The 20546-nt window shown below is 44.7% G+C and overlaps 1 protein-coding gene across 2 annotated transcripts in view; it reads left to right on the top strand.

Moving 5' to 3' along the window:
• LOC118089033 (acyl-CoA (8-3)-desaturase) overlaps window positions 1–20142 on the top strand; it is a 41515-nt gene extending 21373 nt beyond the window's left edge. Inside the window, exons 3-12 of one of the 2 annotated variants that reach the window (XM_035123387.2) lie at window positions 82–279; window positions 1169–1270; window positions 1418–1546; window positions 8722–8782; window positions 9651–9727; window positions 11408–11505; window positions 13542–13638; window positions 14543–14622; window positions 15571–15696; window positions 17071–20142. In XM_035123387.2, coding sequence (XP_034979278.1) covers window positions 82–279; window positions 1169–1270; window positions 1418–1546; window positions 8722–8782; window positions 9651–9727; window positions 11408–11505; window positions 13542–13638; window positions 14543–14622; window positions 15571–15696; window positions 17071–17122 — 1020 coding nt within the window. In that variant the 3' untranslated portion in view covers window positions 17123–20142. The remainder of the gene's footprint in view (window positions 1–81; window positions 280–1168; window positions 1271–1417; window positions 1547–8721; window positions 8783–9650; window positions 9728–11407; window positions 11506–13541; window positions 13639–14542; window positions 14623–15570; window positions 15697–17070) is intronic. The other variant, XM_060276923.1, reaches the window with a different exon arrangement.
• Window positions 20143–20546: the final 404 nt, after the last annotated feature.

The following is a 20546-nucleotide window of genomic DNA, read 5'->3' on the forward strand; positions in this document are numbered from 1 at the left end:
ACTTCAGCATGCTCTCTGTAGGAGGTTGGATGAGGTCCCCTTTCAGAGGAGAGAAAACTGCAATGTGATCTCTCTCCACAGAAACTGCATGTAGATGATTTCCGTGAGCTCCGTGCTACCATTGAGAAGATGGGACTTCTGAATCCCAACCGCTTCTTTTTCTTCCTGTACCTCATGCACATCTTGCTGCTGGATGTGGCAGCTTGGCTCAGCCTCTGGTACTTTGGACCATCCTTGGTCCCTTTCCTCTTCTCTGGATTGCTGCTTGGCACTGTACAGGTAACATACAGATCAAACAGAACAGGGCAATGAACAGGCCAGGTTTGGGGGGAGGGCAGGATTGACAACAGTTTTAGCTACATTAGGCAGCACAAGGGGAGGCAAGATCCCTCTAGAAAGTGCCTATTTTCCTCCTGGCTTCTTGTAACCATTGCTTCTCCAGCTTACCACCCATGGCTGCCCAAAGGTTTCCTACCCTCAAAGAATTCTTTCCGCTCACCTACACTCTGCTTAAGCTAGGAACTCCTTAAAGCACCTTGGGGGTGCTATCTCACTCTCTTCTTTGAAATCACTCCATCAAGCTTTTGGATTAATTCCTCTGTCTTTATCTCCAGTCACAACAAAGTCTATGCATGTTGTTGTTGTTTTAAAAAAAGTTTACTGCCCTTCAGCTGAAGATCAGAGGGTAGTTCACAACATAAGAACAAAAAATGAGAAGACAAAAAAAATAATACAGCAAAAAGAAACCAATTATCCCCCCCTCCCACAAACACATTTAAAGGGTCATAGAATGTTAATCAACCAAATGCCTGGTTATAGAGAGATGGTTTTAAATATATGTAATGAAGGCGCCAGGTGAGCCTCCTGGGGAGAGCATTCCACAAACTGGGAGCCAACACAGAGAAGGCCCGTTCTCGTGTTGCCAAACTCCAGAAGTCTCGTGAAAGAGGCCTCTGATGATCGTCACTGGTTCATATGCATATTAATGGCACTTTTTCTCCATATTGTCCTGAGCTCTCCCAGCCTTCTCTTTTCCCTTCATTGACAAACTTCAGTCAGTAAAGCTCCCTTGGGTGGAGATAGGTCCTTTCCCCTTTCTGTTGCTACTTATGCTATAAAATGCTGCATGTATTTTACATTGTGGCATTTTGGTACTGATGTTTTCCAGGCGCAAGCTGGCTGGCTGCAGCATGATTTGGGACACCTTTCGGTCTTTGGCAAATCTAAGTGGAACCACTGGGTTCACAAATTTGTGATTGGACACCTGAAGGTGAGTAATGGAGCTGGGATTGTTCCTTAGCATCACTCCAGTGGTATTAAATGACGGAACCCCTTCGGCTGAGACTTTGCCGTGCCCTTTATGTGGGGCAAAGTATAAAGAGTCTAGTTTAGACCTCTTATTTATTTCTTTTTTCAGGGGGCACCAGCTAGCTGGTGGAATCACTGGCATTTCCAGCACCATGCTAAACCTAACTGTTTCCGCAAGGACCCTGATCTCAATATGCATCCTTTGCTTTTTGCGCTGGGAAAGAAACTCTCTGTAGAGGTGAGTCTTGCAATATTTTGGAAATGGCAGGGGAATGGGAAGGAAGTGGTACTATATACATTGAAATTAGATTGGCATCGCCATGCTTTTTTTTTTTTGTACTGTGGGGAAGGCCTGGATAAGGCAGATTCCTTGCTTAAATTTAATTGAATCAAGGCAGAATGAGGTCCAAATCTTAGAGAGAGATTAGAAGAAGTTTATAGACATTCCACAGCCAAAGTGACATTCCTTTACATTTTAAAAGAAGTTATATGCATGCTCACAGTTTTGCAATCTTTACCAGATTTATGGCCTGTTTCTAAGTATATTGACTCAGAAGAATTTATTTGTTTCTGCATTGGGAAACAAGTTCTGGACTTGAGGCAGAAGAGATTCTGCTAAGACCTTAAGCAAATATGTTAATCCTAGTTAAGTGCTATTGCAATTTGAAAGGTTTACTGACTTTTATTTGACCCCCTTGTTACGATTCAGAAGTTGCTACTCAATTTCATTTGAATGGTGGCTTTTTGGAATATTTTAAAAACAAAAGTAGAGCAGGTAAGATTTTTCATAATAACCTATGCTGGGCAAAATTATGAAAATCATCTGCCACTTAAAACTGAACTCACGCCAAACACAATTCTCTGTTATTTTACTGGTAGGAAGCCCTTAGTGAAATAAAATGTTAATATAAATACTTTTACAAATCTAATGGAAGCAGTAGCAATCTGTATCTAGCTGATACATTTTGAAGAGTACATGAAACATTGTCCGTTGCATAGCTCTACTGCAGAGGTTTCCAAACTGTGTCATGACATGTCCGTGTGTCGGCTGCAGTGTTTAGGTGCGTCGCACAACTACTCCCTGCGCTTCTCCTGGGGCTGGAAAAGGGTTAGTTTAACCTCCAGTTTGGTAGGAGAACTGAATTACTGTTCACCAACATGAACAGTTTGGAAAGCTCTTCTCTACAGTTTCTAGGATGCAAGTATTGCAGCTCTGATTTTGGGTACCTGTACCATCCTTTATTTCTCTCTCCCCGCCTCCAGAGTTTAACCACAACTTTGGGTTGCACGATTGGGTTAGACTGGGGAAATAACGTGAGGAGGAAGGTTTAAGCACATGCTGCCTCCCACCAGTTCTGTTCAAGTCAAAACTGAAATCCTCCGCAGCTGGTTTCAAGTAAACAAAAGTCCTGAGAAATCTGATAACGAATCATCGATATCTTGTTTAAAGAATCCTTCTTCTTTTTTGTACGAAATCTGCAATACAATAATACAACAATACAACCTGTGCTGTGAGGAGCCTTTTGAATCAAATCAAACCGCTATTTAACTCCCTGGGGAGGCTTTAACTATTTATAAAAATGTAGTATCACATGTTATAACCCAGCTTGTTCATTTTGTTCCTTATCTTCTACTGTCATCAACCATTCCTGGTAAAAATATACATACTGTATTTTCCTTTCTTTTCCTAGTAGCTGGGATAGGTTTTAGGCTTGAGACATAAAGACCAGGAGGTTATTTAAATTGAACCAATGTACTAAAACTTATTCATTTTTTTTTAAAAAAAACTTAGGACAAGTATTAATGGTTGGACTGTATTCAAATAGGCTTTGTTCAGTACACTTAATTGATGCTATAACCTAAGGAGTTGGCAATCATCTTGAACTAGGTTGCTTCCCTAATTAACAGGGCTAATTTCATTTAAATTGCCTGCCACCTCCTCTGCAACTTCCATAAGCCCCAGCGAACTTGGCCAATAATCTGGGATAATGGGAGTTGGAGTCCAACAACATTTGGAGGGCTACAGATTTCCTATCCCTGTCTTCTGTTAACTTGTCCACAGTTGGAACTCACTGTTTTGTTTGGATGTTATTGAACCGAAGCCTTTCTTCTGGTCAGCACCAGACTGACAAAGGTTCAGAACAGAAGAGGTTTACAAGCTGGCAGTCTCTGAAGACATCACATTTTCTTGAGCTCACCTTATATCAAACATACGCCGACTTTCTTGAAGCGTCACTTCAGAAGTCTTCCTCTTCCTCCAGGTCTTTCTTCATGAGTTTCTACTACATGAATTCTTTTGCCGTCATTTGGACAGTCTAGGCTAAGTTGTCCCTCTGCTGTCCCCTTTGACCTCTTTCAGATTTTCCAGTGCAGCTCTGCTTCTGCTTCTTCTTCTTGACGAATCCCCTTGACCCCAAACTTTCTCTTTTTAGAATTCTCTGATATATAAGTGTGGCTTTTTATTCACTGCAACCAACTCCTCTCCCAATCAAAACTATAGCCTGGCAGACTGATGGTTCAATACACCAATAAGTGGCAATGGAATGTCCACCCATTCATCTCTCAGTGACAAACTTCTTATGCCCTTTTCAATGTCTACCTCCTGCATTGAGGACCCCTACAGTCTCCCATGAAAGGGATGCGGGTGGCGCTGTGGTCTAAACCACAAAGCCTAGGGCTTGCCAATCAGAAGGTCGGTGGTTTGAATCCCCACGATGGGGTGAGCTCCCGTTGTTCTGTCCCTGCTCCTGCCAACCTAGCAGTTTGAAAGCACATCAAGTGTAAGTAGATAAATAGGAACCGCTCTGGTGGGAAGGTAAACAACATTTCCGTGCGCTGATCTGGTTCGCCAGAAGCAGCTTTGTCATGCTGGCCACATGACCCGGAAGCTGTATGCTGGCTCCCTCAGCCAATAATGCGAGATGAGCGTGCAGCCCCAGAGTCGTCCGCGACTGAACCAAATGGTCAGGGGTACCTTTACCTTTACAGTCTCCCCTGACACTAGCATGTGATAGCAGTTCCCTTTTCCTCTCCAACATTAAAACATATTCATAGCTGCCAAGTTCTCCCTTTTTTTAAGGGAAATTCCTTTATGCTGAATAGGCTTCCTCGCGAGAAAAGGGAAAACTTGGCAGCTATGCATATTTGCTGCTTGGCAGGCTGTCAGCCGTGAATCTCAATATGACATTTCTATCTCAGGATTTTTACTATTTCTCCAGGGGGAGTAAATATAAATAGGATTGTTGACATAGTCTCATAATTTTTTTATCTTAAGTGGCTTATTTGTCATTTTCTTTTACCTCCCCTTGACCAATAATAATAATAATAATAATAATAAATCCTATTAAAAAAATTCCTGCTTTGTTAGTGGTTAGATTATTCATGAAAGAATTCACCTAAATCTCTATCCACAGTAGCTCCATTCAAGCCCATGTTGCTTTGATTACTTTGGTGCATGGTAGTATTTCAAAAGGCTCCCTTTGTCTGAGACATTCCTTTCATCCATTAAACTTGCTTGCTTGCCAGAGAAAGAAACTTCATAGCAAAGTATGCCGGTTGCTAGCAATCACCTTATTTCCAGTATGTGTCTTACTCCAACAAGTTATAAAACAACAACCAATGAATGTTATTATGCATTCCCCTCTTCACAGAACAGCAGAAAGGTCTACGGCCTGCACTGCTGTGTTAATTGACTTTGATGAGGGAGCCCTGGAGATTAAGGCCTGTATCCAACCTTGCAGTTCTGTTCGTGGAACAGACTCCTGTGTGCTCAGTGGAACTTCCCCTTCTTCTCCTGCCACCCGTGCGGTCTCAAAACCTGCTCCAGAAGGTTGGGAGACCCTCCACAGCAGATTTTTTTTTGGGGGGAGTGCAGGGGGAGAAGAGGAAGTCCTGATGTGTGAGCGGAAATCCTCTTGCACAGTGCTGGATGTTTTTGTAATATTTGCTTTATATGAGCAAAGGATAAGTGGAGGCAAACAGGAGCTCACACAAGGCAGAAGATCCCCCAGAGGGAAACTTGTTCCCCCCTACTCCACTTTACAATCCCAGTTTTCCTCTCTTAATAATAATAATAATAATAATAATAAATTATTTTTATTTGTATCATACCCTCCCTGGCCGAGGCCAAGCTCAGAGGGGCTAACATCATAAAAACATCACAATATGCATAAAAACAGTCATCCATTAATTAAAATACATCTTAAAATTAATTGAGACAAGTTAAAACCTGGGCAGGTGGCAATTATCAGGTTGGAATTGAGAGTGGTTAATACTTGCCAGCACCAAATGTTTCCACTGATCATACAAGGACCTGTGAGTGGGTTGGGGGCCTCCTACGGGCTTGTTTTATACACCTGCCACTGCTGCCTGTCTGCCTGTCTTTCATTTCCATGCACACACATACCCGTTCCAAACTCTGGTGGGCATCTCAGTTTAAAAACAAGAGAGATCCTCAGCTACCAGGCGCTCCTAATCATGATATCCCATTTTTTAAAAATCAGCAATCGAGACAGCACTGTTTTCTAGAAATTTGCCTGACAAAGTAACAGTCAGCCATCATTCTTACCATTGTTGTTGTTTAGTCGTGTCCGACTCTTCGTGACCCCATGGACCATAGCACGCCAGGCACTCCTGTCTTGCACTGCCTCCCGCAGTTTGGTCAAACTCATGTTCGTAGCTTAGAGAACACTGTCCAACCATCTCGTCCTCTGTCGTCCCCTTCTCCTAGTGCCCTCAATCTTTCCCAACATCAAGGTCTTTTCCAAGGATTCTTCTCTTCTCATGAGGTGGCCAAAGTATTGGAGCCTCAGCTTCACGATCTGTCCTTCCAGGGAGCACTCAGGGCTGATTTCCTGAAGAATGGATAGGTTTGATCTTCTTGCAGTCCATGGGACTCTCAAGAGTCTCCTCCAGCACCATAATTCAAAAGCATCAATTCTTTGGCGATCAGCCTTCTTTATGGTCCAGCTCTCACTTCCATACATCACTACTGGGAAAACCATAGCTTAACCTATATGGACCTTTGTACCGGTAGGCAAGGTGAAGTCTCTGCTTTTTAAGATGCTGTCTAGGTTCTTACCATAACAATATGTAAATCTGGCCTTTGTAATATACAAGCTCTCTCTCCTCCTTTTCCTTCTGGTCTGGCCTCTCAATGATATGTATGCACTATATTTGCCCTTTTGGGACGCCACCTGTTTCTCAGACCCACAGCATATATAGTTCTGGACAGTGCCGGTGCCAGGCTATTTTGCACCATAGGTAACTGCTTGCACACACACACACAATTGCTAACTTAAATTTTCAAAAAACAGATGTATTGTAGAAAAAATTTAAAGTGCAAAACTTGAAACTTATTAAATTGCAATAATAAGTAATACAGCAATCCTTGATTATCTTTCTCAAATACAAAAGAAAATGTTTTAGCACACCAATCATTTGGAATAGTCTTGTGAATTGTGATGTTAGAAATGCAAGTATCTTCGAAGTTTCAATTTCTGGCACATCAGAATTTCCCTTTGCATGCCTTTTCCTTTGCAAATGTTGCCACCCATTCCTTCAGGTCAAGTGCTGCAGCTTGACCATGTTTAAGTCATATACCGTAGTTGCCAAGCCAACTAGTTTCTTTTGCAACGTTGTTGAGCCTGTGTAAGTTTCTGTAAGTTTGAGCTTTGAGAAACTATGTCCAAAATAGAAAACAAAAATAAAGTATTATCAGAAATTTAGAAGATATAACAAAAACTAATCTGCATTAAAAGGTCAGTACTGCACCCATCTCAGGTCTTTGCCCTAGGCGGTTGCCTAGTTGGCCTAATGATAGCACTGGCCCTGGTTCTGGGTGGTCGAGACCCAAGTGTTTGTTTCATCAGGCTGGAATTAATTCCTGTTGGCTAAATTACTTTCGGTCTATCCTGATTCACTCCATCTTGACCTTATCCATTTTCGTAGCTACTTCAGTGTACAATGCATTCTTCTCCTTATTTAGTTATTCCCTACAAGTGCCTTCTGAGGTGAATCATGAATATTCCTAGTAATGACAAGCAGCAGCAGCGAAGGAGTGGGAGCTTGCACAGGCTGGGTGACGAAACTGGGGAAGAAGGAGTGAGTGGTGAGGAGGGATCCGAGGGCCAGGTTTGAAAATGCAATGGGGGGTGTTGCAAAGAGAACAGAGCCTGATGCTCTTGTGCTTTTGTTTGGAGGTGGACATAAATTGCAAACAAGGTTGAATGTAGAAATGTTTGGAGTGAGCAGCAGGTGGAGCTGCTGGGCAGGCACAGCAAGTGCTCAGCCATTGATAAGGTAGCCAGACTGTGGAGGTTAGTTAGAAAGACTTGAGGTATCCATAGCTGCCAAGTTTTCCCTTTTCTCGCGAGGAAGCCTATTCAGCATAAGGGAAAATCCCTTAAAAAAAGGGATAACTTGGCAGCTATGGAGGTATCAAGCCAATGAAGAGCAAGCAATTAGCCAGTCTGACTCTGGGCAGAGCCTCCGGGGTTGGGAAAAGTGGCACAGTACCATGTTGGAAGCCTGTCATCCGCTGACTCATGTAATCTATATTGAACTTGCAAAGGAAAGCATCGTATACTGAGCCAGACCAGATCTAACTCCCTATTGCCTACTCCGATGGGCAGCAATTCTCCAGGATTTCAGACAGGAGGCTTTCCCAACCCTGGCTGGGAAATGCCAGTAATTGACCATTTTGTTCACTTTCCTACTGAGCAAGGTCCCTTCCCTTGTATCACTTCAAACTATAGGTGAGAGATTGAATGTTTCAGTACTTTACCATATAAAAAGCTCAGTGCACACACAAAATTATCATATAGTCGTACCTTGGTTTTCAAACAGCTTAGTTCTCAAACATTTTGGTTCCAGTTTGCGAACTATTTTTGGAAGCCAAACATTTGACGGGGCTTCCGTGGCTTCCGATTGGCTGCAGGAGCTTTGGTTTCCGAATGTTTTGGAAGTCAAACGGACTTCCAGAATGGATTCTGTTTGTCTTCCAAAATATGACTGTATTGGGAAGAGGGGTTCTGGTATATGCTGATCATGTGGTTGCCTTGGAATAAGGATGCTTGACAAATTAGAGATTTGTGAATTCTGTTGCCCCTCTGCACCTCCTGGATTAATATGTGAAACAGAACTTTGTTCTCCACCAGCTTATGCCCTTCCCCAAATGTTTGAGCATAGCTAAAAAAAAATAATCAACATAAGTTAACATGTGTTTTGAGAGAAAATATATTTAGAAATGCATATTCAAATAAGTGTTTGCATGTATTTTTTGTGTTTTTGAGAAGACTAGAGTAATGCAGAAACAGTACAGACTCAGGGGCGAAATCATGCAAAAATGAAAGTGGAAATAAACTGATTCATCCATCTATAGCACTTTTTGTGACCATTTTCTCCCTCCTATAGCTTGGTGTAAAGAAAAAGAAGTACATGCCTTATAATCACCAGCATAAATACTTCTTCATCCGTGAGTATAATTTCTTTTCTGCAATGGCTTTTTGGATGGCTTCAAAAATGGTTTTAGGCAAATTTATGGACGGCAAGGCTGTGTGCTACGTCCAGTACCAGAGGCAGAATGTCTGCCAGTTTCTGGGGAGCGCAAGTGGGGAGCACGCTGTTGCACTAATATCCTGTTTGCAGGTTTCCCGCAGGCATTTGGGTGGCGATTTGGGTGGAGAACAAGATGCTGGACTAGGTGGGCCCTTGGTCAGGGGCGTACGAAGTGGGGGGCGGAGGGGGCGGGCCACCCAAGTGCCACTCTGTGTGTGTGTGCGCGTGTGTGTGTGTGACAAGATGGCCCCTGTCTCCCCCCAGCTGTAGAGCGGCCGAGGGCGCGCGCAGTCAGTAGGGGCGCCGCTTGCATGGCATCCATACAGGCTGCTGCTCTCGCGCGCCATCCATTCGGGCGTCTTTACAGGGGGCCGCATGTGTGCACTCCTTACGGGATGCTGCACATGCGCAGTCTGTACGGGATGCCGCACATGCGCACTCCATACAGCTGAGAGCAAATATCTGGATATAACTATTAGGCTCCAGCATGCTCTGCCTCTGTACCTCTGAATGGCCCACAAGGGTTCTTGGTCTGACCCTGCACCTGAGGTTCGTAGCGATCCACCAAATGCAAAGATTAGCAGGAGTCGGCACCATTGCTGTTTGGGCTAAACCAATGAATCTGTGCCCTGACCAAAAAAAAGACCACTCTGGTCAGGTAGAGCAGGGAGAGGGAAAAGTGAGAGAAAATTACATGCTTACACGACAAAGCTGAAGGCCTTGCTGTCTTGGGCCACTCATTTCTTTTGAGCCAACCAAGACTGTTTCTCTGAATTCTTCCCTAGTTGGACCACCAGCTCTGGTGCCTCTCTACCTGCAGTGGTACATCTTCTACTTTGTTGTCCAGCGCAAACAATGGGCGGTGAGTATGCCTGAGCCCAGCTTCCCCAGATCAGCTGCCCTGGCATCAAGGGAACAGGCTTGTTCCACGAGAGCTAGGAGCTCGTTGCACCACACATTTGTCAATGGAACACTCTGTAGTACTCTACATACCTCCTTACACCCATTCTTGGTTTCCCAACAATGTATTGTCTTTCGGGCTGGAAAAAAAGGTGAAACTATAGGGAGGGGAGATCTTTAGCACATGGCCATGTCACTAAACTCACACAAGTTGCTTAGCTTACCTGCTTTCTGTTTTCCTCGGCTCTTTGTCGCTGAGGCTGCAACGCTGCACTTTCATTCTTTTTAAAAAATATGAACTGGAACTGAAGACTTAAAAGCTACTCTTCAGTGTTTATGCTAACATTTCCTCTACACAGGGCTCTTCTCAGTTTAGGTTTTTCCTCTTTCTAAATTAGTTTGCCGCTAGGTATTTCCAGTTAAAGTTTGACTGCGGTCAAGGCTTAATTGCTACATTACAGCTGAAGGACTGCAATTTCGCAACAGAACGACCTCTTCAAGAGTTATGGTTCAGTTCCTGAGATGCAGTGCCCCTTTTCAGCTCCAGGTGATAGATTTATATACGTAAATGGATATTACCTGATCACAGAGATGGTCTCCCTTGAGAGCAGGTCCTATTATAGCAGGAGGGATAGTTATCACAAGGGTGAGCAAATCAGAGGTGTGGATTGCACAATTTTACAGTGTGGGCAATGGTATCAGGGGATTAGAGAAGAAGTGTTGAGTTGTCCAAAGGACACGGTTCGTTGGGTAGTAGAGAAATGCCTAAATAAAAAAATAAAAAAATAAATCTAAAGTAAGGGAAATTAGTTAGGATCCTCTGGGAGCCAAACAGTATAGTCTGCTTTAATCCTGGCTAAGCTTGCACTTTCCTAAACTTACACTTTATTACTATTGCTATTATCATTTATTAAATTTATTTACCTCACTTCATCTGAAGATCACTGGGCGGTTTACAACATAAAAAACACAAAATTCATAAAATAATAGCACAAAACAAAACCCCAACATATTTAAGAGGCCATAGAGTGTTTAATTAGCAAAAGGCCTAGTTGAAAAGGAACATTTTCACCTGTTGCCTAAAGATATGTAATGAAGGTGCCAGGCAAACCTCCCCAGGGAGAGCATTCCACAAGTGGGGAGCCACTGCAGAAAAGGCCCACTCTCATGTTGCCACGCTCCGGATCTCTCATGGAGGAGGCACATAAAGAAGGGCTTAGAATAGATAATGATTGCAGGGCCCAGGCCAGTTTGTATGGGGAGAGGCAATGCATGGGGTATTTGGGTCCTGGGCCATTTAGGGCTTTAAAGGTAAAAATCATCACTCTGAATTGGGCCTGGAGGGGCAGAAAGATGGCAGGATGTGGGGAGTGAAAAAAGATTAGATGAGGAATAACAGGAATGCGTGTAAGAAACTTCCTGACCGAGACAGGTTTAAGCATGTGTGTGGACACTTAAAATAGCTTTGGGAGCTATCTGGGCTGTTACCTTTTCAGTATATCAGACTGAAGGCGAGCACAGGTTTAGTGATAGGAGACTGCATAGGTGGCCTCTGAGACTGTGCATGAGCAAATTGGTGGGGGAGGTGTGCAGCACTATGCCATGGCCTTCTGCAGAGCATTCATCCTTTCCTTTGCGACAGGATCTGGCCTGGATGGTGACTTTCTACATCCGTTTCTTTTTGACTTACTCATACCTACTGGAACTGAAGGGTCTCCTTGGTCTCTTCTTTCTGCTCAGGTGAGTTTTATTTGGATCCATACCCTAACCATAACCAGTTTTTTGGGGTTACCACATAGTCTCTCCCAAGTCAAAGATCTTTGTTTGCACTGCAGTACCACATTCTGGCATGGTCAAGAAACAGAACTTTTCCAGGATAATGAGCCATGTATTGAGAGGGGCCCCATGGTATGTGTGTATGCACACGCACACACACACGCACACACACACACTGTGTTTCTGTGCGCACAGGTGCATTGCACCTTCCCCAGGGTCACAGCAGTCTGGGCTCTTACCTGGCCACATCCCTCTGCCCACCAGAACAGCAGGTATTTTGTTCCTGCAATACTAACTTGAAGTAGCCACCCCTCCCTGAGCCTGCTCTCACAGTCAGTTAGATTCCACTCACAAGCTTGCAGCAGAAGCATGGACCCCACTGCGACACCGCAGACATAAATGATGTTTAAGATTTACTGATTTGTATTGACTAATGTTGAACATACATTCTAAAACAACAGCAACAATTTTAATCTTCACCCTTCCTACACCTTTCCCCACCTGATTAGTTTTCCTTTGCTTGGTGTGGTTTTGATATTGTTTGGATTGTGGCATTCTACTCCCCTTCAATAACAACAACAACAACAACAACAACAACAATTTATTATTTATACCCTGCCCACCTGGCCGGGTCTCCCCAGCCACTCTGGGCGGCCCCCAACCAAACATCAAAAACAGTATAGCATCAAACATTAAAAACCTCCCTAAACAGTTGTCTTCTGAAAGTAAAATAGTTACTTATTGCCTTGACATCTGCTGGGAGGGCGTTCCACAGGGCGGGTGCCACTACCGAGAAGGCCCTCTGTCTGGTTCCCTATAACCTCACTTCTCACAATGAGCGAACCGCCAGAAGGCCCTCGGTGCTGGATCTCAGTGTCCGGGCTGAATGGTGGGAGTGGAGACGCTCCTTCAGGTATACAGGACCAAGGATGTTTAGGGCTTTAAAGGTCAGTACTGTACCAACACTTTGAATTGTGCTCGGAAACGTACTGGGAGCCAGTGTAGATCTCTCAGGACCGGCGTTATGTGGTCCCGGCAGCCACTCCCAGTCACTAGTCTAGCTGCCGCATTCTGGATTAATTGCAGTTTCCGGGTCACCTTCAAAGTAGCCCCACGTAGAGCGCATTGCAGTAGTCCAAGCGGGAGATAACCAGAGCATACACCACTCTGGCAAGACAGTCCGTGGGCAGGTAGGGTCTCAGCCTGCATACTAGATGGAGCTGGTAGACAGCTGCCCTGGACACAGAATTAACCTGCGCCTCTATGGACAGCTGTGAGTCCAAAATGACTCCCAGGCTGCGCACCTGGTCCTTCAGGGGCACAGTTACCCCATTCAAGACCAGGGAGTCCTCCACACCTGCCCGCCTCCTGTACCCCCAAAACAGTACTTCTGTCTTGTCAGGATTCAACTTCAATCTGTTAACAGCCATCCATCCTCCAACCGCCTCCAGGCACTCACACAGGACCTTCACTGCCTTCACTGGTTTTGATTTAAAAGAAAGGTAGAGCTGGGTGTCATCTGCATACTGATGAACACCCAGCCCAAACCCCCTCATGATCTCTCCCAGCGGCTTCATATAGATATTAAAAAGCATGGGGGAAAGAATGGAACCCTGAGGCACCCCACAAGTGAGTGCCCAGGGGTCTGAACACTCATCCCCCCCCCACTTTCTGAACACGGCCCAGGAGGAAGGAGCGGAACCACTGTATGACAGTGCCCCCAGCTCCCAGCCCCTCTAGACAGTCCAGAAGGATGTTATGGTCGATGGTGTCAAAGGCCGCTGAGAGATCCAGCAGAACAAGGAAACAGCTCTCACCTTTGTCCCTAGCTCGCCGGAGATCATCGACCAGCGCGACCAAGGCAGTTTCAGTCCCATGGGGTGTGTGTGGTTTTTGTTTTGTTTTTTGAAACTGTTTCAGTCAAGTATTGGTGCTTTTCCATAGGTTGTGTGGGTTTGGTTGGATGGAAACACAATAATTTACTTCTGTGCTTTGTGCAGATTTATAGAGAGTCACTGGTTTGTCTGGGTGACACAAATGAACCACATTCCAATGAACATTGATTACGACAAGAATGTGGACTGGCTTTCAACCCAGGTAATGTGCACGATTCCATCAGTTATGATCATAGATATGAGACTTATACAGGAGGTGCCTAGCATCTTAGGAGCTGAAGTATAATTGAGTGACTGGAAGGGTTATGACGGAATACTAATAACTTCACAGGATGTTCTGGGTTGAGGGTGAAAGAGGACAGACTGTGGGAGTAAAAGAAGATTAGAGAAAGGAATAACAGGAATGCTTGCAAGTAACTTCCTGACCCAGAACTTTTATACCTCTGGTGTCAACACATGGAACTCCCATCAATTATTGCTGCTTGTTATGAGTCCCATGTCCAGTGAAACCCTAACCCAGGCATGTCAAACATGCGGCCCTCCAGATGTTTTGGCCTACAACTCCCATGATCACTAGCTAGCAGGACCAGTGGTTGGGGAAGATGGGAATTGTAGTCCAAAACATCTGGAGGGCCGCATGTTTGACATGCCTGCCCTAACCCATCCTTCCTACTGCTCTCACTGCATTCATAATTTTGAATTAATGCACACATGGGATTTTGCCATGGGTGGGTGGGGTGGCTGCTCACATGCTTCACATTTGGGCCCCAGAAGTCATGCAATAACGGTGTTACTCTCTGTGCTGACCCTCTGTGGTTGACATGGGAACTGGGGAGGTATATGAGGTGTTGAGGTTTTTTGCCAGCATTCACACAGACATATATTGTACAGCCCTGCGGTCAAGTAGGCCCATGTGGGGCACGGCGATCTGATAGGTAAACTGCTCCCAGTTGTTAGTTCCATCTATTTATTATTGTTGTTCTTATTCTAAGGAGTAGGATGGGGAGTTGAGGGTATGTCACAGTTCCCTGGAATGCCTAGCTAGAACTGAAACAAGAATATCCTCATGTGGTGCCTTTTAAAATATAGTTTCTCTCTCTCTCCAGCTCCAGGCAACATGCAATGTAGACCAGTCCCTGTTCAATGACTGGTTCAGTGGGCATCTCAACTTCCAAATTGAGCACCAGTGAGTATATATTGCTTTTTTCACCAGATGGAAGGTGTCTTAAGGACATCAGCTAATATGAAGCCTAGAAAAAGAATGGGATCTAGTTCCCCGAGAGGCTTATTTCATGCAGTAGTAAGTGACATGTAGGGGGCTGAAGAGGATGGAGGCCTCATAAGATACCTAACAATTCAAGAGCCTGGAGTCCTTTATGGTATACATGTGATTCAGTCATGTGGACGACTGAGCTTGTAGGGGCTTCACGTACTGCTGAAGAAGCATCATGTGGGTAGTCTTTGGGTATAATGAGGAAGCAGAGCTGGACAAGGGATATTGCAAAGTTGGATTCCTGTGTGAAAACAGCCTTGGACCAGGCAGGCACCCAGGACATGGCAATGCAAGAGGACCCAAAGCTATGATTATAATATTAGGACAAGGCCTTTTGCAACAGTTGTTTACAGAAGAAATCATTAAGCTTTCTTGTGAGTGATTGGGCAAGTTTCACAAAGAAGTATTGCACACACTAATAATAACAATAATAATATAATAATAATTTATTATTTATACCCCGCCCATCTGGCTGAGTCTCCCCAGCCACTCTGGGCGGCTCCCAATCGAATATTAAAACAATACAGCATTAAATATTAAAAGCTTCCCTAAACAGGGTTGCCTTCAGATGTCTTTTAAAATTAAGATAGCTGCTTGACATCTGATGGAAGGGCGTTCCACAGGGCGGGTGCTGCTACCGAGAATGCCCTCTGTCTGGTTCCCTGTAACCTCACTTCTCGCAATGAGGGAACCGCCAGAAGGCCCTCAGTGCTGGATCTCAGTGTCCAGGCTGAATGGTGGGGGTGGAGATGCTCCTTCAGGTATACAGGCCCTGTTTAGGGCTTTCAGGAAGAAGAAGGCTCTCTAGAGCTCTGAGGAAGCCATCCGATCTGGCAGCTCCCCCTCTCCCTCTCTCCACAGCCTTTTCCCCACCATGCCTCGACACAACTTCCACAAGGTGACCCCCTTGGTGAAGTCCATATGCGCAAAGCACGGCATCGAGTACCAGTCCAAGCCTCTGCTCACAGCCTTTGCAGACATTGTACAGTAAGTATCAGTGAATGTGAAAGCACCAGCACCCCTTGTAGTCCCATGAGGAAGGAAAGCTCCCCTGTGTGTGGGGAGACACATCAGACCGACATCTTGTGAAAGGGCACAAAAAGAAAAGAGAAGGGGGGGAAATAATATGGGACCTCCAGTCTCCGCCATTGCTTCCAATAATGTGAACAGACAGCTGGGAAGAATGCTCTGGGGAAACAATATTTGTTAACATTCAGAGTTTTCAGCACTCTCTTAGTTGTTCTAGAAATCATAATCAGGGCTGCATACATTCTGCTTGCCCTCCTCCTAAAAACACATCAAAACTTGGTGTGAAGGAATCGGAACATTTCTGAGCCAAGTTTATGCAAAGTAGATGCACACACTTAAGTCAGGGATGGGAAATGTGTGGCCCAGCAGAAGACTCCCGTCAGCCTCTGCCAGAAATAGCCAATAGAAATAGATACTGGAAACCACTGAAATCTAATGCCGTTGTTAAAAAGCACTTTGAACACAGGTTGGGGGAGGTTGAAAATGTTGGCACTGCCTATGTTTTGGTTCTCCCCCTTCAAATATTCCTCTCTGACCATAAGGCTTAGAAACTTGCTTTAAAAACAACAACACAGGCATCAGTGCATGATTAGAGCATAACTCCTGCACAATATGCAAGGAGATCTGTAGAATATGCACATCCTAGAAAAAAAGGACAGCCTTCATTGAATGAGCACTGAGTAGGTGGAAAGCTAATTGGGAAGGCTGTTGATATGAATGTTAATTTATTGTACTTTATTGTATTTTATGTACCGTACATAGTGTAAGTCTCCTTGAGTTTACTTTTAATAAAAAAATGCCAATAGTCAATGCCATCATCATCATCATCATCATCATAGCTAGTGAAAGTAGTTTGCCTGAGCTTTTGCAAGAGCATGGTGGCAAAGTCGAAACAAGCATTTGTGGATTCTGAGCTCTGTGGGTTAGTTCACACATGCCTACTGCATCTCTTGACTGCTTGGCTCCTCAAAACTTTCAGACAAAGTGTGTGGACTGAGCCTGCTGAAAAGAACTGCTCTGAGATGACTTGAAAGTTCTGTCCTGTCTCACCTGGAATGGCTCATTCATACAGCATTTGCTGCAGCAATCAGGTGATGAGCCTGCATGTGTGAACCAGCCCTGTGGCTCTCTCCATGAGAGGGTGCTGCATCCTTCCTTGTGCTTTTAATCCCACCCCCACCCCACCCTGCTGCTCTATTATGGGCTATTTCCTATCTCAACATGCTCACTCAATGACTATAGTGCCCTGAGAATTCCGGCTCGATATCAAATCTCTTTTTCTGGTTTGTTTCTTCGTGTTTCCTGACTTGACCCTTTTTATCCTCGTTCTAGTTCTCTGAAGGATTCAGGGGAGCTCTGGCTCGATGCGTACTTGCATAAATAAGAAGCAGGGGACATCTCTCACCCTTGCTGCCTCCTGCCACTGGCATCTTGAAGAGAGCAGAGGCCTGGCTTAATCAACCGCGGGCAGCTGTCTGAGCTGAATGCTGGGACTGAGTATGATGTTTCAAGAAGTCTTGTTCCTTTCTCTTCACTCATGCACCTCACTCTCCTCCTTTCTGCTCTTGAAGATACTGCAACCTTTCCAGATGTGCACGTTCACCAGGAAGAACTCTCCAGGACCAGGAAACGATGCTCATTTCTTTGCCGCCATTTCACTTGCTTTGTATGTAGAAGGGAAATCTTAATTAGGGATCTTTTAAGGCTTCTGTCACCCTGGGGTCGAGCTTGCCCGGCTCCCTTGTAGAGTAAAAAAGAACCGAGGATGTGGATGTAGTCTGATGAGCGAGGTGGAGAGGAGAAGGCCTGGGGAAGGAGAAGAAAATGCAGGATCTGAGGAGCTGGTGGTTGAAAGATCAGATTAGGACACGAAAGCTTGAAGTTGGGAAATGAGGCATAGCCGGGACTAGAGAAGACAACAGGTGCCAAACTGCTGTGCAGGTGATTGTGAGAAGAGAGCAGGCACACACACATTCCAGGCCAGGCTAGAGAATGGCCAGCCTATCTTAACTATGGAAAGCAGTCTGGGCTAGGCTTTCTGAGGCCAAGATGTACTTTTCACAAAGACAAAAAAGTGCCTTAATTACAGACGTGGCACTACTACCACTCCACAGGGCCACATTTTGAAAGGGGGATAATGAATGTCTGGTCTGGCTATTGGTCAAACTTCCAGAGGGAAATGGGGAGTACGAGTGCCCAAGTCTCTCAGCTTAGCTACTGATATGCCTCGAGAACAAATAGTATATACTTTCACACAACTGGAACTGCACTCTTTCTATATTGCTCGGTTGCTAAGGGCTGTTTCTAGATCACATACCTGATTAGACTAATTCTGTTCTACAAATAGGACTAAACTTCTGGGGTATTTGCTGCTACAACAGAGGGGGTGACAGCAACTAAAGCACAAGTCCAGAGCAGGCATTCTCAAAGATGTCATGGTCTTTCCTTGTCTCTAAATTGGGAATGAGGGGAGGAAGAGTTTGAATCTTCTCATGCTTATTTCACTTGGTGTCTGATTAGTTGTGCAATTACCGTAGTTTTTTTTTTGGGGGGGGGGGAGCCACCATGGGGTGTCTGTAATTCTTTCATGGCTTCTTATTCACACAGATGTCTTCCCTTATGGTGAAACTGGCATGCATATCCTTGAGGCAGTTTGGCTACTGAAAACAAATGGCACTTCATAGTGACATTGGTCGTCCCCCGTCCCCCCAACAATTTGAGTGTTATCAACTTTCTCTAACAGCTAAGAGATGTATCTCCTGGATCATTCTGTTCTTCCTGGTCCAAAGGAAGATGGTAGGAAGGTTCAGACCCAAGTTGCTGCCTTGGGCTTCTCCAGGAGGAAGGGCGGGATATAAATAGAATAAATAAACATAATAAGAAATAATAAAGTGAGACTTCGATTCTCCGAAGGAGAGACCATATGGAGACGTATCTCCCCACAAAATGGGTTTTGCCTTGCAGTTCAACGATTGAGGTGCCAGAACTGAGTTCCAGTGAGTTCTGGCTGAGAAAAGCCCTGGGTTTATATGCATAGCAGTGATTAGGAGAGTAAGCTGAGAAGCAGACCAGAAATCCATTCATAATGAAAATCTGTTAGAATGGAGTTGCCAAACCTCCCAGCGACAGGGTATTAGTTTTCCATATGAATGCCTGGTGCTTTGAGACAAGACCCTTAGCTCTAGAGAGGAGTGGTCACCCACTGGCGAGCTTTAAAGCAGGCATCCCCAAACTGCGGCCCTCCAGATGTTTTGGCCTACAACTCCCATGATCCCTAGCTAGCAGGACCAATGGTCAGGGAAGATGGGAATTGTAGTCCAAAACATCTGGAGGGCCGAAGTTTGGGGATGCCTGCTTTAAAGCGTTAACATTCCAGCCCAGAGGGAAGGGTGATACAGCCTTCAAAACAAGCCACCTCTGATTCTTTCTTGTATAGTGTGCCTCTTAGGAATGCTTTTGGAGAAAAAGCATGCTGCCTTGGATCGCCACCATAGCCTTATGTTGCCATTTGATAGAATCTGTAGAACATGAAAAAGCTCATCTGCCGGATTAGACATGTGGAGTTGCTCCTGGCATTATGTTCCTTTGAAAATGAAGCCCTAACTCTGAAGCATCTTTCTTTTCTCAACCTCTAGTCTTTCCTTCCATGAGTTGATGCCAACCTTTCTTCTTCTTCCAATCTTCACTATCTGCTGATCTTATATAAGCAGCATGTGCTGGCTTCCTTCCTTCCGATAAACCTTTCCTGTTTGCACATGTTGCCGTCTCCCAAAAACTGCCAACAACGCCAAACTAGATGCGGTGGTGGAGAACCAGGACTGGATCTTGAGTTTCTTTAAATTTTGACAAATAGGAGCTGCGGGTGTTTGTGTCCAAAATCTAAATGGGGGTCCACCCTTCACTCCAGTTGCTGTTTGCCATTAGGGAAAATGTAAATGTGCACAGGCTGCACCCATAAAGGGGTGATAAAAGCAACTTGAATGGCTTATTCAGTGGGAAAATAGCACAAGTATTAACTTTTCAGGTAGTTGGCTGCTATTTGTCATTTTTTAAAGAGGCATATCTCTACTGCCTTGTCTACTTTGGCCCTCCTGATTATAGAAGTGGCCTTTGCAGGGTTGTGGCATAGGATAAAAAACATCACTACCCCTGCGCTTATTATTAAGAGAGGATGGAAAGGCTGGAGGCAGAGGAGTGTTTGTCTCCCCCATGGATGAAAACTCTGGACATACAGTATTCTCTTTCGTGTGAATTTTTTGATGGGGGTAACCATACTGTAAAAAAACAACAACAAAAACTTAATGTGAGTGTTGAATAAATAAGAGTAGGTGAAGCAAACCGTGTGTGCATCTTTTTAATCTTTCCCACCATTCTGTTCATTTTCCTTCTTCTCTTGCTTCATACCATACAAACACATTCAGTGTGTTGGACGATTGTGTCTCCTGGCCATGATCCTTTGGCAGACATACATGCATCACTAGCAAGAAAGGGCTCCTTTGTGTGGATGGTTCTGCCATCAGTCCTTCTGACCTGAGCAGGCTCTCTGAGAAGTTTTGAAACCAGTATTTTCTGATGTTCACATTTGGAATGGCATGATACCATGGGCGGAACTGGAATTCAACATATCACTAAGTGAGGTATGCACACGGGGAACAAGGTCTGCTGATGCAATGGGACTTTCCACCTTTTACCCCTGTGCACTCCTTGAAACTGTTCTGTGGTTTCCCCGCCCCCCAACAATCTAGAGCAGATTTAGGGGGCACACATGGGAAGAGAGAGAGGAGAACCCTATTGTATGGGCAGACCTT

This window comes from Zootoca vivipara, chromosome 1 (assembly GCF_963506605.1).
Source record: "Zootoca vivipara chromosome 1, rZooViv1.1, whole genome shotgun sequence".
NCBI classification, from domain to species: Eukaryota; Metazoa; Chordata; class Lepidosauria; order Squamata; family Lacertidae; genus Zootoca; species Zootoca vivipara.